This window comes from Cydia amplana, chromosome 1, assembly GCF_948474715.1.
Source record: "Cydia amplana chromosome 1, ilCydAmpl1.1, whole genome shotgun sequence".
NCBI lineage: Eukaryota > Metazoa > Arthropoda > Insecta > Lepidoptera > Tortricidae > Cydia > Cydia amplana.
In genome coordinates this window covers 16,166,849-16,192,768 of record NC_086069.1, presented here as the reverse complement: position 1 = coordinate 16,192,768, position 25,920 = coordinate 16,166,849, and the positions used below count along the sequence as shown (strand labels likewise).

Here is a 25,920-nt window from a genome sequence, read left to right as displayed (position 1 = left end):
CACACCTGGAGTTGTGAAAACCGTGTCAGACGAACTGCTCGTTAGTGGTGATAAAGGTGGGGGGAAGGGTACGGCAAGGGGACTTTGGTGACAACGAAGAATGACTGATCGTCCGTCAGCGCGCGCGCACCTCGTGTACCGGCGCGCTAGTAGTTGCCCGGCCGCGGTTGAATGCAGACGTATAACGTCATGTGGTGTGGTGCATGTGAAGTGAAGTGAAGGATGCGCGGTGACACGGGCGGCGCGCGCGGCAAGGCGGGCGCGGGCCGGTCCAACGGCGGCTACCCGCCTATCAGTGCCGCCTACTGGCTGCCCCCCTCGAACCCGACCCCCTACCATGTGCCAGGTTCGACCACGCATCGACGTGCTTCAAATTGTTTTAAAACCTTTGATGTCTGAATCATCCGATTGTTCTTTTCAAAGTGGTATGCCGATACCCGTACCTAATTTAGATCCCACGTAGCCGTTACTTTCTGTTTGCTAGATAAATGTTAAATATTTACAAAATCTTCAGTGTCTCTACATGTAGCGGTTAAATACCTAACGATTTTTTGTATAATAAGACACTGTGTTAAGATTGATTTCGTAATCGGGTTTTTGAGACCAAAGCAAAGGCGACATTTTGCCATTATATTAAACTTACCTACTCTAGAAACTTTAGATTTTATTTTCCCCGTTGTAGTGAGTAATAATGAGCGTTAATTATCCTTGTAATTATTCTGTCACGTCTAATGCAGTCGTTATCAACTTCGTGCAATATTTAACGCGGCTAAGCCTTTCGCTTTGCTTTTGAAATCGGTTTAGTTTAACATTTTTTTGTTTTAAAATCGAAATCGCTTTGACATTGACCGATATCGCGCGCGACGAAACAATCATCGATTTAAACAACACCGCGAAATGAGGCGAATACTTTAAATGCCGTCAAATACCTAAGATGTGTTTTCGTTTGTTTTTACAAATACGAGTACATTATTTGTGTGAAGTTATTTATCGAAACTGCAGCTTGCTAAATAGATTCACTGTTGCTATTTCACGACCTATCTGACACAAACGTGACATCATTTATACGAGTATAGAGTAGTTGCTAACGGAAGGAGGTCATTAAGTGTCTTGTCCAGCTTAATGTTTTCTTTAAGTATACTGAAGTTTAATTTCTGATGTCTTACTACTGTGTATAATATCATTAGTTAATAGTTGCCACATAGTTAGGTATAGGTACGCAAGATATTTTAAAAATACTAAGTAATATAGGAACACAATTATGACACGGCTAGCTATCACCCTCTAATAGGCCAATTCGAGTTTTAGCTATTCGATTTGTTTCCGATATTATACTTATCTGTCAGTGTCAAAGGTGACGATTTTTTTTAAAGAAATATCACTTTTGACACTGACAGATATATTGGATACATATTAAATAACTAAAACTCGAATTGGCCTGTAAGAAAATTAAATAATTGATCAGTGACAATGAATTGATGATATCGTAATTTTCGTGCTGGCGCATACATGAAGGCGCATAATTAGTGCGAGATTAGCATAATTGCCGACTATATTTATTAATTTAACCTAAGAAACATTCATTCAAAGTATGTAAAAATGCACAATTTACATTTCTAGGCACCGAAAATATTATAAGTGCGTTTATACAATAACTTCAGGAAAATCAGAAGTGTTTACTACTAGTTAGCCAGGAAAGTCATAATTATAAACATTGTTAAAGAATGTTATTATTTTGCATTATTTTGTATTCCACGACTCTTCTCTTTCCGCACAGACTCTATAACATAAATTTTATGCGTAGGTAACAATGAAGTCGTACCTCATAGTTGCAATGCCAATTTATTTACTATTACTATTACCTAAGTACTTCTAGGTATATCTTTAAATACACCTATGTACTACTACCTACCTATGCTAGTACTCAATCCGTCTAATTTGGGTACCGTCTGATTAATGTCTCGATGCATTCTAATGTAGTTAACACTCTGGAGAATCCGTCTGCGCTAACGCAGGTATGGCAAGATCCGAAATAGACCAACTCGCGCCTTTTCTTATTGCGGTCCGATGCCGTGTCCAAAGGCATCTGAACACTTCTTATTGCAATTCAATAAGCGTCGAGGCGTGAGCGGAAGTCAATTTTAAATAGTTATTTATTTATATTTAAAATTGTCTTCCGCTTTTACATAAGTACCTACTTACGAAACGTCAACCCCAATGAGAACGGCAACTGAAACATTTTATTGTAAAATTTATAAATTTCACCTTAATAGTCATTATTTCTATGTATATGTAGAATAGAGAATAGAGAGCGTTTATTCGTGACAAAAAAAATAAAAATAAAAGAAAACAACAAGTAACACAACAACATAAAAGTCACGAAATGGTCCCGACTCAGCATGGTGAATTATGAACATGTCAACAGATTCCCAATACTACAGAATTCCAAATCTACAGATTCCCAATTCTATAGCTTCCCAATACTACAGATTCCCAATGTAAATAAAGATTATTTGTCATTCTAATTCATAATGGCAAACAAGCACACGGGCCATCTGTAAATCCATCTGATATTCTTACACAAATTGACTAAGCCCCACAGTAAGCTGATAAAGGCTTGTGATGTGAGTACTTAGACAACGATCTAAATAATTATATAAAATAATTTTTAATAAAATAGGAAATTAGTTGAAATGTGATTAGGAATCTGTAGACATGAAAGTCTGTAGTTTTAGGAATGTGTAGACATGGAAATCTGTATAATAAAGAATGTGTTGACATGAAAGTCTGTAGTTTTAGGAATGTGTAGACATGGAAATCTGTATAATAAAGAATGTGTTGACATGAAAATCTCTAGAATTGGGAATATGTAGACATAGAAATCTGTAGAGTTGGAATTATGTACACATAGAAATCTGTAAAATTGGGAATCTGTACACTTAGGAATGTGTAGAAATAGAAATCTGTAGACATGGAATTCTGTAAAAGAAATCTGTAGAACTGGGAACAATTCAGCATGGTGCTAGCCTGGCTAGGCTAGCGCTGGTCTTCCGTCGGGGCCATGATCTTTTGCAGCACGAAGTTATATTACACAAGTTATATTACACGCACATTATAAAAAATAAAAAATAAAAGACACCATTATTATAACATTAACAAAACGTGGGTCGTGGTTAACGACTTAATGTCACTTACCAATACTATCGGTTAATAGAATTTCAAAGGTTGTGACCAAATAATGGATTGACACATTTGGTGCCAAAAAGCCTTTGATCTTACTACATTGGATTTTTACAAGTTAGGTAGTTTAAATAAATCAAAGATGCGATACTCGTAAATTCTCGTTATCATTTAAGCTGTGTAAGTACGCAGCGATATAATAGCAGACTATGAGAAAATGAAAATTAAGGGACAGGTAAAAGTGTTTTTTAACCGACGAAAAAAACGGAGGAGGTTCTCAAGTCGACGCGTATATACAGGGTGCCCAGTAATTAATGGATAACCTTCTAACACAGAAAACCGCCTATAGAAACCTAATATTGGCCATTTTGTTCGCGACGCGAGTCACCAAACTGTGAGGTGCGGGAGGGGTGCTCACGGCGTTGCGATTGGTCGTTTCAAATATGGCGCGCTAACACGTGTAGGCGTAGGGATGGGACATGTTCATTACAGGCAGTGGTACTGGTACGAGTTGGACCGTAATTTATTGTGGTAAAATTAATATCATTAAAGTCCATAGAAAAATTACTTAATAATATTAAAACAATATAATCGTTAATTAAGTACTTTAAAATGTATCTAAAAATTTTACTATGCATATTAATGAGCTGAGATTCTTATCATAAGAATTTATGTATGAAATTAAATTTATGTATTCGATGTTGCATACATTTTGTGGTGAAATTTAACGGCAGGGTTGCGGTACGGTAGTGTCGGCCTTTAAATATTTAATTAATGTTTAACGTTCATGGATATTTGAAGGTGGTTTAGCTTCTTAAGAAAAACATGTCATTCATTTATCATTCATAAATTAATTATGAATTTCAAAAATGCAGATAGGTTTATACTTTGTCACTTTGGTGGCAAACGCAGCCTATGGACGCTTGCAAATAGGAGACTGTCACATGTTCGGCTCTGAAAACCTGCTAAAAATATGATTATTTTCTTATTTTGATGCTACCTCAATAATTATCATACTATGTACTAACTAAAAATTAAACTACATAATACCTACTAAGATAAACTACCAAGTACCTAATAATAACTACAGATTCTACAGATCCATTATTCTCAATTAAAAATAAAAGAGAATCACAGTTATATTTTACATTTCTTGGTACAAATTTGGTAATACAAACAAATGGTACAATACGGTACGAGCGAAAGCACGAACTGACGAAAACATCATCGTCACATCACTAGCCGTTAACGTGAAAGGGATAGCACATTGCATTTTCAAGTTGACGAAAAGGGACGGGCATACTTCACTGCTGCTCAATGCAACCATATTGACCAGTATAAAATGAACCCCGCGGACCAGAAACAATTTTCAAGAAAATAATTAATTTGACCATCCTGTGGAATGTTATTTCATCTGTTTTGTAAGTGGAAGTCTTAGATGACTAACCACACCATTTTACACTGCAAAATCCCATTATTTCCCAGTGTGTTAAATAAATTGCGATTTATTTTCGTAGACACGCGCACACTGTTAACAGATCGTGAATTTGGACGCAACTGATCGGAGCGGCGCGCGAGCAATATTATATAAGCGCTATTGCTCGCACGAGTGGTGACCGCGAGTCGTCCTATAAGCTCTGTCTATAGGGGTTGGTCTGTGCCTTCTAACCACCGACTGGGCACCTTAGACTGGTCCAGAAAATGCACTTATAGGTCTAGTAAAAGTTTCGTCGTTTTCAAGATAATCGCACTTTTCTAAATTTGAAGTATGGCTAGCTATTAAAAAAGACAGAAAAGTTCGATTATCTCGAAAACCACGAAACTTTTACTAGACCTATAAGTGCATTTTCTGGACCAGCCTAAGGGGCCCTGTTGGTGGTTAGATGGTTATCCATTAATTACTGGGCACCCTGTATATATATATTTTTTTTATTAATTTGCATTACTTAACATTAAGTTAAAATGTATAGTAAACTTTACTTAAATAATATTGGAAGTAAATCAATAGCTAGGTAATCATGAAAACCGGCTTATTTATTTCCGAGTAGAAATGATTTTAAAACTGGAAAACCCATTAAAATAGGTATTTACATTTGTGTACAATTATTTCAACTAGCATATTGCCCATTATTTTCAATCGAAGCTTCACCCATCTCATCATAAAATGATCTTCCTCACTGACTGTAGTTACTAATGGTCCATCATTTGGATTTTGAGGTTCTGGTGGTGAGAGTATCGCCAACGACAAGCCGCGACTGCGTAGGTACATAAAAACCTATTTTTAGTTAGAAATTATTTACTCAGGTTACTTTTTCTCTTCAACATAATATTTCCTGTTGCAACAATAAATCAGATTATTACGAAGCCTTGTCACTCAGGGTCCAATTTTCCCCGTCTGTCCCTTTCTGGCCACTTTTCCTTCATTTGACAGGTCCCTTGGGTGTCTTGTTGGTTATTTTTAATGATCAGAATTCCAATATTATTTTGGGAGGTTTCCGAATCGCCTTAATTATGACTGATAGGAAAAACAATTTAAAGGAACCAATAAAGTTGTATCAAAAATAATAAATTTCATATTTTAACCCCTTTAAAATCACATTTACTAACCGTACAATGTGTTATATTTGTAAATATTCTTAACAGACTAGTAGTAAAAGCGATTTATAGCCCTAACAATCAGATAGAAGATTCATAATTATGTACATAGGTATGCACGTAAAAAACTAATATTTAAGTATATTTATTTTTATTTTCGTAATTTATGAAGAAGCCGGGTTCCGGGAATCCCCATGGCAGTAATTAATTATCTTATTATGGCTTCAAGCTTATTTTATACCAGTGCGAAAGATAATTAATCTAGCCTTTAATGACATAACAACAGGTGGATACATTACCAGCAACAACCAGAAGCTAAGAAAATGCTACGTTCTACGAATAGCGCAAAACTCGAGTGAATCTACATTCTGAGACCAATTCAAACTTCACTGAGATATCTAAGTAAATGATACCTACTTATCGCGCGTGCATTTCGCTCGTATTTTTCCGTACATTGGCGAGAGCGAGACGTACGAGCGACTGACATCATTTAGATATCGTTTTGATGTCAGTGTAAGTTTGAATTGGCCTCTATATTAAAGATATCGCATTTGCCTTAAAACTCTATTGCGCTTATTTTATTGCCGGAAAGGGGGTTTAATGATATGGGTAATCGTATTTTTAAATTTTAATACGACTTTCTAACATAACCTATCCCCATACATATTAATAGTATAGTGCAGGGGTCTCCAAACTTTTTTACCTGAGGGCCATATTGCGCCTCAGAAACATTAGCGCGAGACGCTTTGGGTGACGGCGGGCCGGATTGGAACGCCTTGCGGGCCGCATTTGGCCCGCGGGCCGGGGTTTGGAGAGCCCTGGTATAGTGGAATCAATATATGATTGTGTTAAGCGATATATTCATCTTTGAATAGTTTTGTCGAATCGTTTCCGTTTCTGATATTCAAATCTAGTCAGACTAACAAGAAACCCAAATAGTTATCTGATAAACCCTGGATGTGTTGGGTGAAGCAATAACTCATTTTCACGGCGCTATAACGGGTGTCACGGCTCAGGCATCTCACAATACAAATATTTACCGACATCTCGATTCAAACATTGAAAACAGTCTGACCGTCGTGACGTGAACAGTGCTTACCAATATTACTAAAGGTAATGTGAATACCTATGTGAACCTACTATAATTTGACCCTATTTAGTAACATATTAATAGGTATTCCACGGTCAATGCATCCAAAATAATGTATTAGTATAATGCATCATTATCGATATATGGAATCAAGGTTAACTCAGTTTTGGCATCCACTCGGAGGGTACGAGGGGATAGGGGATATATTTATGTCTTCTGTTATCGAAACTGAAGTACCTATATAACCAATTCCTAATATATCTACCAATACATGCACGCTTTAGTTCGGCAACTGTACTGCAAGTGGGCAAATAAGCAATAATATTACAAAACTGAGTATTCGCCATTTCATGCAGCATCTAGAATAGACTACTTACTTAGGTACTACTACAAAGGTATACAGTTATTATGGCGTCCTGCACTCTCCAATTGACCCTTTCAATGTTGTTTAAATATATGTCAGTGATGAGTTTTCTTCAAAAATAGGGCGCCAGTGACCGTAAGTTACCCGTACGGTTACCATCAGTTTGTCACTGACATAAACGCCGTCGAGAACGTAATTTACTTTCTATACATCTCGCTCGCACTCGCATATTCGTGCAAACGGGATGTATAGAAAGTAAATTACGTTCTCGACGGCGTTTATGTCAACTGATGGTAACCGTACTGGAGCCCCATTTCATTGACATTATGTTGCTATGGCCATGTTGTCATTCAAATCCTTAAGGAATTAGTAAAATTGCACTGCGATAGACAGTTTGCAAGCTGTAGACGAGAAGTCAACGATTATAACTCAATTGATAGAGGATCGTTATCAACTACGGCTGCGCGCGCACTGTTTGAACAAGTGCACATTGCGCAAGCGACGGGCACAATGGTTACCTACCTAGACCTACTGAGAACCTACTACGTACGGGTGAACGATTAGCGATGGGTAAATTAGACATGTCATGGCTTCAACAAAACATGCTGTTTATCGTTTTATAGAACCTCTTTTGGCAGTTTATGTATCTAAAATATACTCTGCTATAATCATGACCCTTCCCGTAATCGGCTGAAAAAAGCAACATTTATGCCAAATCTAAGTGTTTTTGTAGTAAACCTTGTGTCTAATGTCTACTTAGTACATTAGGTACCTACAATAATATAACTTAGAGTACGTACTTACATATCAACTACCATGGTGCATGGCTAGCCTTATCGCACCGAGGTCGTGGGAAAACGAAGTCGTACCTAATGCAAGTATTCAGGCGCAGCTTGTGTCGTTTCCTTCGCGAGAGCTATCCGACTACGAAAGTAGCGCTCGCTGTTTCATCCCATGCCTCACTAAGCGCATGCAACCACTAAATTCCGGCAACGAAACCATTCCCCAACCCTCAGCTTGTTTATAGCCAAATACGAACGAGAATTTAGCGCAGGTAATATAAACGGCAAATATTCAAATCCTCGTAAATGTTAGAATCAACCTTTCCACAGTTATTCAAGGTCGAAATTCAAATGCAACGGCAGTAAGTTGCAATCGATGTTTTAGAAATGGATTGCAAGTTATAAATCGGTGAGCGGTTTGAAGCCACGAGCCAAGCCAGCCATGTACGACTAACGGTTCAGTACAGGATAAAATGTCGATGCCATGCGAAAACAAATGCAAATAGCAGGGTTGTCGCCGGTACAGTGATAGTATTAATGTATTGTGCAAGTCCCTAAACTGACACATGTTTACCTACACAGATCTAATTTCGTGCTGTGGTCGTAAATATCTAAAGGAAAAAAATATTTAGTGTTGTGACAGATACTACAAACAATAAATATCTAGTTTGGCAGATCCGGATGTGATATATATTTTTTTATAAAATCCCCAATATTGTTCAGGTATACCAATTTATTTGAATTATACCATGTTCTGTTTACGAATGTTTATGTATTGTCGATCCGCTGACGTAAACCATCAAATTAACATTGTTTTTACTGTGATAGTTATTTATTTAACATTTATTTATTTGAAAGGTACCTACTTACGTAAGGTGCAGGGGGCAATTTAGACTGCGGGTTAATTTAAACTAATCGAAATATCTTCCATGTTTTACATTATTAATCGAAATAACTTCGATTGCATGGGAGCGGCTTGTGAGTACACAATATTACCACAAAACACTTAGGAGAAATATGGACGGTAATTTTCACAGTGTATTTATTATTTATTTGGGTGATGATATTTTCCTGGAAAAGCAAGTGGTCTATTAAGGGACTCCGCCAACCCTAATTGCATTAATTGGCGAGACCGTCATTGCATATTTCACTTTGCTCTATGACCTAACTTCCAAACACGAATATTAACATACCGAACGATTATCATTTACTTAATGTACCTACCCCATTAAGGCTGCTTTAACAAGCATTTATTAAAACGAAATCATTTACCAGAATTAAATAAATCTTACTAAATGATGACTTTATGCTTCTAGTACTTCATCATATTAGAGAGATTATCATATAGTAGATGAAATTTTATATGGAGATGGTTTGAGTCGCGGGGAAGGGAGGGATATAGGGTAATTTTTATACTAAATATGTATTACTAAATATGTGACGTTATCTATGAAAAGGTACCTTATTGTCGATGGCGCTTACGCTATTATTAACGATGCTCCGATATAAATACAACGGCGCGCAACGCTGTGCGGCGTAAGCGCCATCGACAATAAGGTCCCTTTTCATAGATAATGCCCCATATATGCTTAATTACTTACTAACAACCATTTTAGCCGCAAATCACTACTAGTTTGATATTAAAGCTAGTTGTCCATATCATTCGGTAATTGATATAAATTGTAATTTGATACGCGCCGCCATGTCTGTAATGAGGATTTAATGTTTAAACGGTTGTTTACCATGCTTATCAAGCATTATGCTTAATAAAGTCGTTTATAGCTTTTGGGCGTTTTTTTTTTTGTTGTCCCCTACACTTTTTTTTTTCAAATTTGGGATTTTTTATGTTATTTCTACTCAGAATCACGAGCTCTTTCTATCCTAATAGGAGAAAAAAAGTGTCCCAAAATTTCCATACATTTTTCGATCTTTCCATTCCGCGACCGCCATCAAAGTCTATGAAAAATGGTGACGTAATGGAAATAAAAACCTTAGGACACCTTTTTTCTCCTATTAGGATAGAAAGAGCTCGTGATTCTGAGTAGAAATAACAAAAAATCACAAATTTGAAAAAAATGTAGGGGACAACATAAAAAAAATCGCCCTTTTGCCGCGTAATAAAAAGACATCGTCAGGTGACAAGCAAAAGTCACTAATTACTATAAAATATTTAAACAAAAACCAACCTTCTTTTCGTTCTAATATGGTTCACTGTGGCTATGAACTTGTGGTGGTACTTAACTAACTGACTTTTGCTTGTCACCTGACGACATGCTAATTATGTACCTACTTGGAAACTGCATCAGGTAAAAGTGATGAAGTAAATTAGGTCTCTACTCTTACACGACGTATATTATGATGAATGATGAGTAATTTCCCCTTGAATTTACTTAATGTGTACTATTTTTTTTTTGTAGTATGCAGGATGTAGGTACCTATTCAAAAATTATGTGGATGTATTATATAATGTTTAAGTTATTTTGGCATTTGTTTTAAACTATTGCTATAAGCAAGAATAGTGTTCTTTTTAAGAAAAAATTATAAATAAATCATCATCATCATCTTCCTCGCGTTGTCCCGGCATTTTGCCACGGCTCATGGGAGCCTGGGGTCCCCTTGGCAACTAATCCCAGGAATTGGCGTGGGCACTAGTTTTTACGAAAGCAACTGCCATCTGACCTTCCAACCCATAGGGTAAACTAGGCCGTTATTGGGATTAGTCCGGTTTCCTCACGATGTTTTCCTTCACCGAAAAGCGACTGGTAAATATCAAATGATATTTCGTAAGTACATAAGTTCCGAAAAACTCATTGGTACGAGCCGGGGTTTGAACCCGCGACCTCCGGATTGCAAGTCGCACGTTCTTACCACTAGGCCACCAGCGCTTCATAAAAAAATATAAATAAATAATTAAAGTAAGTAATAAATAAAAAAAACAGATTTCCAAGAACTCTTGAATTTAGAATTTGTAAGAGTAAACTAGATAAGATGTGAATTTGTGTTAAACGCTATACATATATGTACATTTACTACATGTAATTTTATATACATTAGTGTTCTAGCAATAGAAGAAGTAGATTATTAGTTTGATAAAATAAAATATTTAGGTCGGTATTACATATTCGGAAGTATTCAGATATTTGTATTTATCAATGAGTTCAATGACTATTTAATCCAACGTGTGTACAAATATATAGATACACATATATTACATATGTAGTTGATTATGGAATGACATAACTTACACAAAGGCAATTTTAGATTTAACGTTGAAAGACGTACAGTCAGCAGCAGAAGTTGCTAAGCGGGCCAGGTGTTCAAAAATATCTTGACACGGCTTTATTATTTAAAGAATAAGAGCGTGTCAAGGTAATTTTGAACACCTCGCCCGTTTAGCAATTTATGCTGCTGACTGTACTTACCACTCATAAATAATTTCAAAATACGTTTTCATAAATATAAATAATAAATATTATAGGACATTATTACACAAATCGACTAAGCCCCACGGTAAGCTCAAGAAAGCTTGTGTTGTGGGTACTCAGACAACGATATATATATAATATACAAATACTTAAATACATGGAAAACAACCATGACTCAGGAACAAATATCTGTGCTCATCGCACAAATAAATGCCCTTACTGGGATTCGAACCCAGGACCGCGGCTTCACAGGCAGGGTCACTACCCACTAGGCCAGACCGGTTTTCATGTAGTATAAATTATTCAGTGGAATAAAAAGATAAGGTGTTAGGTCGTACGCTTGCAGTATACATAGCCTACTAAGGCCCAGCCATACAAACGAAACATCCAAAATTTGCCACTGAAATTTGAACCTAATTTGTAGGAAATAGAGTTGAATTTGCGTTGTTTGAAAATTGAACGAAACAAAGCAAAAGCGACTCTGTTCCAATTGAACATAGTTTAAATTACATTCAACTGAATAGGTACTATAGGTAGGACCTTGGGCCTTAGGAGGATAGATACCTTGCTTGCAAGCAGCATGCTAACTCAAAAAGTGTATATTATTAGAGCCTATATTTTGTAAAGATCCCAATCATAGTTCAAAGTTATTTATTTGTATTATGTTATTTATGTTTAACAAGAAGTAAATGTTTCATATAGTCTACATTACGTACTTAGTACTGACCAATAGCATCATTCGAATGCTATTACTGACAGAGCCTACACGACGGTGTGAATGTAACTCGCATTCGAGATTAAAATAATTTTAGTCACGCTGTAATCCCTTCATGGGTCAAATTATGCAAATCCTTATTCGACTCGTTGTAGTTCCGTCTGGCTCCATGTCCGGAACAGTCAGGGACAGTCCGGAACTCCTGTATCGGAACAACCGAAACATTGGCCGTAACACTCGCCCGGAACATGCCCACTTGTCCCGGTCTTGAATACATTACCATGTTTATTAAGTCGCAGTAGGCTGCACTGTTAACTCGATCCCAAACTTCCTACACATTTAATTCATAGACGTTCATAAATATGTAGTACGAGGATAATAAGATCACCGTGTCCATATTAGGCAGCCTTCCCTCTTTCTACGTATAGGGACCAATTGTATTAAATCATTTCAAAAACCAATAATAAATTACTTAGACGTAGGTACCTAATACGAGATCAATTTGAATAGGTAAACAATATTGTCATTATTGTGCAAAAATCTCGTATCTCATACTATTTTTTTTATAAAGTATTTACAAAATTTCTCGTTTGACAATAAGTACAAGACAAAGACTTATGTTGTAAACTAATTACGAATATAGGAAATAAATATATAAATGTTCGATGTAATCCTCAATTAAGCTCTTCGTCAGTAAATGAAGGAACTCCAGGATAGTACTAATCTTCTTTTATTTTCTTAACAACTAGATATACATGTAATCGTTTAGGTTTTTTGGAAATCTATACAAGATATGTGCAGCCGCTTCGGCTGTACGGTGCAGTCTAAATGTAGGTACGCGGAACGGGGAGCCGTGACGTATGTGTGTGACGTCATGTGTCGTCAACTGGTCTTCGGCCGAGTAGGTACTTATGTTGCGCCAACATCTTATCCTACCTATTTATACAGTATAATTTCTTACTACCCTTTAATGTTACGTATTTTGTAAGCTTAATTTGTATGTACTGTTGCTCTTGTTATTTTTTCTACTTTTATTTGTCATTTAAAGTGTCGTGCGCACACCTTTAAAACCCTACCTTATAGTTGTCAAGACAAAGTCTTCAGTTTATTCCCCAAAAAAGCATTTGTGCATACACGCAGTATCTTTTTGGCACTTTTTCGATACTTCGTGTAATGACCACTTAAAAAATATTGAATGAAATGCATTTTTGCCAACCTTATTTTAAATGTCATCTCTGACAAATAAGTGAACTATAGACATGTTTTTTTAATTTCATTCATTCTTTTTCCGCCCGTACCCTACATTTTTGCTACTTCTTGAATGAAAAATATTTGTTAAATTTACAATTTTATTTCAAAGTGCTTGGTCGTAGAAATAGTTATTTGTACAACAAGAGATCAAAGTTTGATATTTCTTCGAGTGCTTATTTTGAGTCCCGTGCAAGCGAAAGATTCTATACTAATTCTATACTATTCTAATTTAGAATCTTGAGCGTAGTAAGGGACTCAAAAGCGCACGAGATGTAAATAACTTTGATCTCGTGTACTTCACAAAACTTTTCACCTCAGCAGTGAGAACATATTAGAGAACCCGAAAAATGTATTCCTTCTTCATCACTTACCTCTATTCACTCATGTATACCAACAATTAAATTTTCAAAAAAATCACTGTTTTTAAGTAGCAAAGTACCCTTGTTCGAGCTGCTGAGGTGAAAAAGTATTGTATGCAACGTTGTTTGACTGAGTCAAAAAATACTCGTGGCGTCTTTATAACAATTTTCAGCTTTGCCTCAAATTGTTACCCACACCACTCCCCTTTTTTGACCTCTTTTAAACAACGGTTGCATAAAATACTATTATTGCTCACCAATTATTGGTAGCAATATTTACACACACACACACGACGCACACATGTCACAATATTTGTATTATATCACTGCTCGACTCTCCAGTTTTATTCTTTATTCACATAGTTTGCTCTGCACTGAAAGACTGATAAAATATATTAACAAACAAAATATATATACGGCCATTACCCCCGGATGGATACTTATAAATTTCATTCCTCTACATTCCGGACAGAGCAAACACCGGCAGTCGCTGTGCCAACAATATCGAAGCAATACCGGCAGATAAGGCGCATCGGGCTGCCTTTAAGGGTGCCTCCCAAGAGTTTTATCCACAGAGAAATGTAAACGTACCGGTCCGGAAGCTCTGGCTTGATAAGGATCTCGAGATCGCCTTCCGATCGCTGTCGCCGGCAGGCTCTCTAAAGTTTCTCCTGGAAAGGTTTTACGACTTATGTGGACACGCATTTTAGGTGTGACTTATGTTTTTTTAGTTCATCGAATAATTGTTTGTCAAAGTCATCCTTTTACTGTTTTCAAAAACGTCGCTTTGATATAAGCCAGTATTATCTCTAAGAGCTTTGTCATGCACTAATTTATTTTTCACTTGCGTGCATGTGCGTGCTTGTAAAGCTTGTCTTGGACAAGTGTAAGCAAGTAAAAATGGTTGAATGTGAAAAAAATAATTCCAGATTTTTTCCTGATTACACTAGATAACTAGCTGAGTAAAAGATAGTACTAATTCTGACGGCCATAATGATACAAATCTCGGAATAGCCTCCTCAACGCTGTCGTCGGCAGGCTTGCGAATAGTTCGCTGAAAGTTCTGCGACGTATGTGGCGGCGCAGGCGACGTGATTGCTTAAGTTTCGCGAGATGAGAGATGAGACGCTTATGCTTTGACACTTGACAACTTGTTTTATGTCACAAGTAAATATAGAGCACTTCACTTTATTCTTTAGATAACTAGATGATCAATTCAGAGACATGCGTAACTTTTTTGAATTATGTCTTTTGAAACAACTTCACAACGAAGTCAGCTGATAAACAACCACCTTGATGATTATCACCCAAAAAATACACCAATTTCTCTTTACTTTTTTTTATTATTGATGAAATTGCATTGCGAGTAAAGCCCCAATTAATATAAGCGAAATATTTTTTAGCTTTTAGCAAGACTAGAATGCATGTTATATGCTGCCTTAAAATTCCAAGACTGTACCAGCTAATGAGTTTCTTAGAAGCCATGCAGGTATTAAGGTCACTCAAGAAAATTAAGACAAACCAATTCGCGGTACAAAGATGTCTCCTAGCTAGACGGAGACTTTTGTTCCAAACTCAATTAAAAGTTGTACTCTCCGGCCACGGTTAGAAGGTCGTTACTGAGTTTTGGAATACGGACGCAGACAGATCTGGCTCCAAAGTGGATTCCGGCCCGTTTGTTGTGTGACGTTTTAACTCAAGTAGTGCAGTATTTGCCTGAAGATTGAGAGCTAAGATTGGTGTTTAGTAGCGTAGATGCAGCTGGTATTTGCATAGAGAATAACAAGACCTTGTTTTGTCGTTGGCTCTGATAATTTATTTGGAATATCTGTATTTTCTAATCATGATGAAGTTGATGAATCTCATTTGTATAATATATGTAATTTAATGCCAAATTGTATATGTAATTTATTCATAAAAAACTGTTAGTGAAAGTTTTTTTAGGGGTTATTAAGGAGTATTAATTATTTTCAAAGAGTGTGGTTTTAAAATTGACATAATATTGGATTAAAGTTTTTTAATTGAAATTCAATTAGTAATTGTAAAAAATCCTTTAGCCGCGATATTAAAACCGGGAATATTTCAGAATAGGAGGCACTTACCGAAATTTAAGTAAAAAAAACCCTGTGCTCAGTTTTATAAATAATAAAATTATTTATCTTGGGTTGATATAGCGGTTTAAAACTAATAAATAGGGCATTAAATTTTCACACTTTAACTCGCCAGCTGAATTGTACCTATAGGAAGAGCTGTAAATAACTTAACAAGGTTTGAGGCAGTCGGGCAGTTGAGAAGTGTACTGTCCGCTGGCATTGTCATATAGTCTATTCTGTTCTAGAACTTATCCGTATCCGTATAGATCTTGCTCTTTCAATCCCGAAGTCGGTTGTTAGCGTAGACATATATAACTTAATAGAAGCCGCATGCAATAACTTGTTCTGAGTCGGAATTTAACCGGATTTTAATTGATTTTACAAATTAAAAAAATCCTAAAAGAAGTTAGTTATTCATCGAATACACATAACATATTCACTACATTTTCTTTTCTTCATGAATCCTTATCAAGGTAAAGGCGATTTAGCAACAATGTGGCACTTCAATCATGTGTTATATATCTATGACATACGATTGACATTCGATTATCATTTTGGAACTGCCACCCGGGACAAGGGTTAAATCAATGCCGGAAAAATAGAACTTATTAAATAAATATGTCGGGCGACATAATATATAAGTACAATTGAACTGTGGTACATAATATTTGGCAAATAAAATAGGTGTTTCTTTATCTTAGTGTACGTAGACGATGTCTGTAGTTGTTGGTGTCGGGAGCGGCTGCCTGTACGCCGAGCTCGTGGCTGTCGGAACTTTCTGCTTTAAGAATTGAATACTTTTTAAGCAATATAACATAGATTAATTGTTGCCAGTTTTTTTAAAGTTCTAAACCAAGCCCGTTTTGTAAAAACGCAATAGTAAACAATAAAAAAAACTGTTTAAAAAAACAATTCACATGAAGAGTAGGTAATCTAGTTGAAAATGTTGAAATAGAGTTAGGGTAACAGTTTTTTCGCTACACGATATACAGAAATACGAGTATACAACCACTGAGCCATTGAAAAGTTTTCTGTGAATAAAACTCGTGTGGTTAATTTGGTTTAAAATATCTCATAGTTTCTATTGATTCAAATTTCGAAATTCCTAAATATTGCTACAATTTTTACCATTTTTACTTCGTTGAATTTTATACGTCGAAACATATACACCGCGGGATTTAATAACGGTACGAGTAAATAATGTTATATCAACATGGGTCCAATTATGTGTTTTAATTAAACTACTATTTCAATACAAATTAAATCATATTAATTTACCGCTTCTTTGTGAACAAACCTTTACTCCAGAGAGTGAGCGAGTTTAATTAATCTCAAGTAGAGAAACAGAGAGCGAGTATGACATTTCACGAATCACTCCGATATCATACGATGCACGGCGAATGCAGTGACTTGTGTTCCATGACAAGAAGTGTCAAGTTATGTCTAGGACATGTCTAGGATGATGTTTACGTTGAAATTATTTCAATTTATTGGCACCAAAAAATACCACAAATTGTATCAAAACTTTATTAGTTACTACAACAGTACAGTGCAGTTATTATTGTTGAAACTTTGCGATAAAATCTTTTCCTTTGACTGAGGTAACCCAAGCTATTAACTATGATTATATCCGAAAGAAATCATGCCTCTTATTGTTTTAACTTATACTACAGCTGGAAAGGGATGATTACTTTGTTAAAATCAATGACCTTTTGTTAAAATATGGATCATGCTTATCAGTACGTATTTTAGTACGTATTTTAAATTCTCGATGTGTTGATTTATACTGAGACACTGAGTAAAGCAAAATAAACAACTATGTTAAACAATTACGCTTTTTTATTAATTTAATGAGTTAGGTTTTCGAAGTGTGTACCACCGTTTTCAGCACAAAGATTTAATTTTAAACGGATTTCATTATTTAGGTTTACAATAAGTGTTCTTTATTTCTTCGGAAGCCGTTCGAATTCTTAATAATTCTTCTCCAGAGTTCACTGGTGTTGAGTATTCCTTATCTTTCAGAGTTCCCCATAGAAAAAAAACCAATGGTATTAAGTCGGGTGACCGGGCGGGCCAGGTTAGGACGTTGCTTCCACGGCCAATCCACCTCTCAGGGTATTGTTCGTCTAGCCAATTTACGAACTTCTAGGCTGAAGTGGGTCCGTCGTGCCAGAACCACATAGTTCTTCGGGTTTTCAAATCCGTACACAATGTGAATATCCGCTAAATGAGCCGGAGGATAATGCAGCATGGCGAATTTTATTTATTACAGTCAATCAAATTTTTAAGATTTTATCTTGCGTGACAATCAGTAAATTATTACTTCATACTAATGAAAAATGTCATTTTAGTGACATCAATTTCAAACTATCAGCCAGTTATCGTGAAGGTAAATAGTTTGCACTCTCGCGATTGAGAACAGAACAAAATTTCGGTAGTGAAACCTTTTTGTAGGATAGATACCAAACTGGATAATAAGAGTAATAAGTAATAACCATGCAGTTAGTGCGTCTGCGTGTAAAATTAGTTGGTGGCTACGTCACGCATTAGGGTGTGTTAGAATTGAGATTTTTAAATTGAGATTGGACTATATGTTATATAATTTTATATACTCTAAATAGGCCCTAAAATCGTTGGTTTTAATCTTTCGGGTTATTAACGCCCACGGTGTATAACATAATTATTCATAAATAAAATTGGATTATGAAAAGAACCCAAATTAGTTAGCTTTGTAGGAGTAATTAGAACACTAGCAGTTGTTTTTTTTTTTTAATAACAGAGTCAAACGCAATATCTCATGATCAAAAATGCAATTTACTTATTTATGTTTACATTCATAATAAAGCTTTCTATTATTATGATTTGTTCTTCATTTAGCATCCACGTAGTAAACTATATCGATGACAGTATACAAAAATCGCTTACCTATACCCTCTGTATAAAGTTTACCATAAGTAAGTTAATATTTTATGCGGGTTAACAAAACTCAACTTACATTTTTACTACTACAGCATTTTGTAGATAATATTGACAGTGCACCCGAGCTGAAAATCGAACGTAAACATCCTGAAGAATCTGATTTTCAGATGCGTTGAAACCGGCGGTTTTGTCGTCTTTTATCGTGAAATAAAAACAGACATGCCAAACTGAAATGCACTTGTCTCAGTGCAACAAAAACGTGGAAAGTGCCACAATTTGATACCTACCGGAAAACGGTTTAGGAAGAATTTAGTGACATAACTTTATACCCTTTCAGGTGGCACACCTACATTATTTTTGAATGATTGGAATATTTATTGTTTATATTTATAAAAGCTATATTTTTAGCCGGTTAGTTCGCCTCTCCAAGGGTCTGTTAATTGTAAACGAATTAGTCAATTTGGAACAATACTCTTAATACCTAAAAGAAGAATAGATTTTTCGAAAGTTATACGAATGACAGGAATTAATTTATTCACGTTTTAATTTATTATGTCTAATTTCGCTACAAATAATCTATACGCTAGGGAAACTTCCCATTGCAAATAAATAAAAAAATAACTGTATATTCACAAATTTACTAAGCCCTACAGTAAGCTCGAGACGGCTTGTGTTGTGGGCACTCAGACAAAGATATAGGTATTTAAATGCTTAAATACATGGAAAACACCCATGACCCAGGAACAAATATCCATGCCAATCACACAAATAAATGCCCTTACCGGAATTCGAACTCAGGACCATCGGCTTCATAGGCAGGGTCACTACCCACTAGGCCAGACCGGTCGTGTAGGGTTCATCATTGTACAAAACTTTTGTTCATTTGCTTGCATATATTGATACACTCGCTCCATTTCTCCGATGTAATAGTAATTGAGTTCACATTTAGCACAGATTCGAGCTCCTGAAAGTCGCGATGTGTTTTATTGTATCATTAGCACTGGTAATGACGGCGCGTACTATCCACCGACCACTATTAATAATGCTGTGGAAAGGCGAATGCGTCTAGTTCGTTCGAAATATAGCTTATACTGTATGTACTAAATCACTGAAAGTATTTTGAAACGCATCGTAAGACCCTTTTAACGGTATTATGGAATTTAGGCACTCTTAAAACATTACCAAACTCTGTAACATAACATATCTTGATGTTTACTTGATCTTTATCCTTATCACGAGTTTGACATATTCGCTAGCGACTGCGTAAACTAACTCACAATGCAATTCCCTCGTACTGCCATAAAGCCGCGTAAAACTCATGGTGAGAGTAGGTATCTACTACTAATGTTTAAAACGGAAATACACATGGAAATATGGTGAATAAGGCAACCCCTTAATACACAGGAAGCCGATTCTAAGTTTAAAATATTAACATAATTTGTTATGGTTATAATACAACCTTGACACGACTGGCAGTCCATTTTACGTGCCCCGATAAGCGGGAGCAATTGTATCTGTTTACCTCTCTTAGAGTCGCATTCTAGTTTTAAAATATGATCTTTATTTTATACTAGCTTCTGCCCTCAACTTCGCATGCGAGGAATGACGAGGGTACGTCGCTTTACTCGCTATATACTTTGATTGTTTTGGAATTACATAAAATTATATTGATTTAAACTAACACGATTCTCACTCATACTTTTATAACTACCACGGGACTTAATCTCGTAAGACTAACGTTTATTTATAGCCTGACGTTTCGAACGTGACATTACGTTCGTGGTCACAGGCAGACTGGCGAGGAATTGTATCAACATCTTCTTGCTGCGCGGGTTTTGCCAACTACCCGCACTTGATCTTGATTGTCTTGTTCGAAACGTCTCAGGCCATAAATAAACAAAAGTCTTACGCGATTAAGTCCCGTGGTAGTTTTAGTTAGTAAAAGTATTACCTAAAATTGTCCACCATGTATACTATCAGTAAAATAAAGACATAACGAATAGCTAAAATATCAAAATCATTCTTAGTCCTATTATTTATCATCTGGTAGTGATTGCCTTGGTGATCCTTTTAACCGTCTGGCCGACTCGCCGTGTGTTAGTTTGTCCACTTAGCACTATCGTACTTAGTTATATTAGTATGCTACTGATATGCAAGGAGCCTACTTATTTAGTGTCGGTACAGTCACCGATAGTTGAATGGTATTGTTAAGATTTATTATTATTAAGTAACAGTAATATTAGTAGGTCCGTTATTAGCTTTTATAAATTATACTATATTTTTTACTATAGTGGCAATGTTCCATACAGAACGTTTGACGGTATGGAATAGATTCGTCGCCATTGCGGCATCGACAAACCTCTATACAGGTACTATAGTACAAACCGTTTTAATTTACCTATAAACACCTGCTTTTTGTTTGGTTCAATTATGAGTCTTATAGCAATTAAATTTTCAGTTGAAGTAATAACTAATATACCGATTGACTCGCGCCAGAGCGGGTCGGATGCAGTCTCCGTGAAGCCTGGCGATCCATGCTGGTGCATCTACTGGATAATTCACCTATTAAACAGCGACGCCGGGCGCAGCTCGCTCACACAAACGATATAATCCAACAACCTAATCCAATTAAATTTTCGTATTAATGATGTATTAGTTTGGCGATACAGTAACGAGGCATTACAGACCTTTAATTAGTTACCTATTATTATGACATGGTTGGGCTTACAAGGTAAATTTTTCTTTCGTGGTTACATTTGACATTTATGTGTAACACAGCCGATGTATGAAACACTAAGATTTACCTATACCTGTTTACAGTACCTATTTACGTGTTATCGAAATTAAAAACGAACGTCTATGACTTCCTATGTGATTTTCTAATGATCGAAATTAATACACATTTAACTCTACTGTCTACTTCATTAATCATTATACTTTTATCCTTGATTCAATATTTGTGTATGTTTGCCTTTATATGCGATACGCGTGTTTAAATGAGGAAAGTAATGTCGTCGAATAAACAATTAAAATATATCGATCGCACTCCCTAATTATTGCATCTATCCATCCTGCATAATTGGACGTGGAGCTTTTTACCGGGACCTAGTTACGGGCTTTTAGCGCCTTTGTGCGATGAGCTTTTCAAAGTCAAAGGATTTCTTTATTAACGATTACGCGTGTTGTGGATAGTGAAATTAATCACCTACAGTAAGTATAACAGTTATTACTTATTAACTAAGTATATTAATTCGAAAAAACATTGAAACTTTAAGAAAAATTAATAAATATTGTATGTAAAATCAAATAAATTCAACGACCGATTTAAAACGAGAAGAGAATTACGTAGTAAGTTTTACAATAGTACGAAAACGAGTTATCCGTCTTAGATTACTATGGTACAGTACACTTTATATTATTAATTTTATTGAGATATTTTTTCTTATTTGTGCCGTTATCTATGAAAAGGGACTTTATTGTCGATGGCGGTTACGCCATTATTAACGATGCTCCGATATAAATAAACAAATAAATAATAAATAAATAAATAATGTAATGCTACAAATACTTGTGTGTAAGCCAGTACTTATGAAGTAACGTACAGTGAGTGCGTGCACGGATACTTGGCAAGGCTGCGCTAATCATAACAGAAGGCCTGTTATGCGCATTTGTATGTTTGTATGTGTGTAGGTACACATCAGTGGCCGAGTCTTTTGTGGATCGTCACGTTATAAGATGTGCCCAATAACAATAAGATATGTCGGATGCTAATGTCTGTTATGTATGTTATTTTGAAATACTGTCTATCAAACGATATTTTATAGAGACAAAAGTATTACAAAACACTCAGTAAAACAACCTCGTATTACTTAAAGTTGTCAAAAAATTTCGCTTCTAACTGAAACCGTTTAAATTATTAACATTTCATAAGAAATGCTACTTATGCATTATGAACGTTATGAAGGATATCATTTCAATGTCAAAAACTGGTTAGTAAACACTTTTAACACTAATTAATACAAAACTAAACAGACTTATTAGCATTGTAAATACCATAAACGTTTAAAAATCCAGCACTTAGGTAACAATACTAACTGAATAGGGCAATCTTTCAAAACCCAGACGCGACAATACCGTCGACCTTCAGTTACATTACTTTTTTAACAACGCGCATAAATAACTTGTCTTTTGACAGGCGATCAATGGACGTCGAATTTGAAATATCGTCGTCGCATTTGCTCAAGCTGCAGTGTTTCGTAATGCGGCCTTGTTGACGGTTTCCACGAAGCTAGTCCGTGAGGTTGAGGACAATGCGATTAGTTTAATATTTCTGTAGAATTAAGTAGTTACTTACCAGTCAGCTCGGACTAAAATGCATCTACGGAAGAATCCTGCAAAAGAACTAGGCGTATCTGGTTAACTAGATGAGAGTGGTTAATAAATATCAGCCTTCCATAACCAGGGAATGGCTGTTAGGCTAATCAAAAAAATTGGTATTTGACTTTAAAGATGTTCAATTCGCTAGAATACCTAATAATGGCTATGTATTAATATGGTATTTTATTTACCTAGGTACCTATTATCAACTATTTCATACCAAAAACGTTTACATATATGTCAGAGGAGAAGTCTGCTATATTGTACCGCTGCTTAAATCGTAGGCTCAAAAAAAGTGATGTCTTTCGGACTTTATGTAACGTTTGATGTGGGTTTGTAACAACATACCGTGTGATCTAGATAAGTTGAAGATACGCTAATAAAAGTATGAACATATCTTCAAACACAAACCAGTTTATTGCATGGGTTTTAAGCTTTTATTTTCATATTGATTATTTACCTACTATGGCTTATACTGACATAGGTACGATTTAAATGAACAAGTATTTTTGGATTGTATCAGAATGTCTGGTAATACATATTTGATATTTAAATCTAAATTAATCAATAAACAAGCAAAATGCTTAATGTATACAATGGTAACGGTCATGGTACAGTCAGCAGCAGAAGTTGCTAAGCGGGCGAGGTGTTCACAAATACCTTAAGAGCCAACAGGAGTGGTCATTTCTCCATACAAACGTACTCGACTGTTTCCTCCGTGGGTTTTGAAGCTAGAGCAATGATTTTTTCAACACAGATTAATATTGTCAATGTCTGTGTTGGACCGTTTTGCTTTTTTTGCTATTTTTGTTTTTTAAGGCGCTAGAGCCCTTCAAAAATGGCCAAAATGGCCTAATTGACTATGCCGCAATGAGAGGCGTGCTATTCAAAACTGACATCAATTAGTCAAAAAAGCAAAACGGTCCGACACAGATAATGTCATAGTCATTTAGATTTCCAAATTTGGTTACGGTTGGTTAAGTTTTGGAGGAGAAAACAGTCGAGTACGAAACCTCGATTTTTGATATTTTTACGCAGGATTTTTCGCCTTGTCCTTATCGCACTAGTGTTAGGAGCCGCTTCCGTTAGCGAGACGGGTATATTTACCTAAAATATTTAAATCTTAGCTCCTGTTGGCTCTTAACACGCTCTTATACCCTTAACAATAAGGTCGCGTCAAGATCATTTAGAACACCTCGCCCGCTTAGCAACTTCTGCTGCTGACTGTATCATTTAACCGACTCATCCCTAAGAATCGGGCATCAAAACACCGGAATGACGTAGCTACGTATAGTATGTTGTCACTATGGTACTGTATACATGTATTGCTTGCGCAACTCATTGTTTAGAGGATGTACTTGTAGGTAGGTATAGGTATGCAAACAAGGCAAATGTGTGATGGTGTCTCAAGCTGTTTCCATACTTTACACGCACAAGAGAGTTGCATTGTAATAATTTTGTAGTTTAATCATTGCAGTCAGCATCCAAAATTCGCTGGCAGTAATCATTATTTAAGTTAATTTTATCTAATTTACTAATTATGTCAATCAATAACAAAGCATAACTAGGAAAGCATTATAATATCATAATAAAGACTGGTGTGATTCTGTAAAAATTTCAATGACATTCTTGAAGCACTAATATGCGAGAGCGAGATGCATAGAAAATAAGTAAAGCTAGCGTATATGTCAGTGTCAAACTGGTGGTAGCCGTATTTCGATAAAACGGCCAAAAAATAAATACCTATCCTCTGTCACTAGCAAACGTCGTATAGTTTAACCCTGTCCTGTGCCCTGCCAGCCTTCGTTGTTCGGTGTTGCCTAATTATTACGACAGCCTAGTTGCCTACAAAGTAATAATGTTGGCACTTTGACATTGTCCTCCGAACTGTGGACCGTGAACTGCCAGTCACTCGTATTTTCCAAAACATAATATCTTTATAGGCCTTCGTATTAATTAGTATAATTGCTGGAGTTCAAATTAGTCGACAGATTTATTCACTTGATCAATTTTAACAAAAGTGTGACGAGAGAATTATATTTTATATTTCAATTTCGGTTTATTAATTCTCTCCTACAACATTATCCACAATTTAAAACAACCCAATTAAATCAACCATTTTTATTTATTTAAACTTTATTGCAGAGTAAAAAATATACAGTGACAAAAGGCGGACTTAATGCCACATAATGGCATTTCTACCAGTCAACCTTCATGTTATTTTTCGTTTTCTTAAAATGACGCCTTATACAAATATGAAGTACTTATGTGATTATAGGTTTTTATTACTTACACATCTAGTAGCCAACATTGATCGTCTAAATAAATATACCAACAGTTTGTATAATATACATTTGTATATCATATTGATTAAGAGCTATGAACAACGTTAGACATCGAACTCCTATGCGTGCATTCTTATCAATATTTAATTGGCTGACTAATTGGAGATCAATACGGCCATGTTGTCGCGCTATTGTAAAAAGAGCCTATTTACAATAGGTTGGAATGACCCATAAGTCCTATTTAAACAATGTTCAATAGTACTCGAGTGGGCCTTGCGCCGCGCTTATTCTTCTGAGCTAAAATGTATAATTAATGATAGTAACAATTATGTCAATCTGTTTTCGTGGTTGGTTTATGCTTCCGGGAACTTTCTATTTTCCAGATTTTTCATGAGATTATTAGATAATACGTACATGATGTCAAATCCATAAGCTTTTCATAGTCATCCTTTATTAACAATTAAGTACTCGTGTTGTGGATAGAG

At 35.8% G+C, this 25,920-nt stretch overlaps 2 protein-coding genes across 17 annotated transcripts in view; one reads left to right on the top strand and one right to left on the bottom strand.

The window, feature by feature from the left end:
* The window catches only part of LOC134649216 (KIF-binding protein-like), a 287,050-nt gene that overhangs the window by 153,846 nt on the left and 107,284 nt on the right, over nt 1-25,920 (bottom strand). The window lies entirely within an intron of this gene.
* The window catches only part of LOC134649232 (CUGBP Elav-like family member 1), a 358,172-nt gene that overhangs the window by 276,220 nt on the left and 56,032 nt on the right, over nt 1-25,920 (top strand). For 2 of the 16 annotated variants that reach the window (XM_063504040.1, XM_063504033.1), the window contains exon 1: nt 46-346. The exons of the other annotated variants lie outside the window; for them this stretch is intronic. In XM_063504040.1, the coding sequence (XP_063360110.1) occupies nt 223-346 (124 nt within the window). In that variant the 5' untranslated portion in view covers nt 46-222. Of the gene's footprint in view, nt 1-45; nt 347-25,920 lie in introns of those variants that run through there. 16 annotated transcript variants of the gene reach the window in all.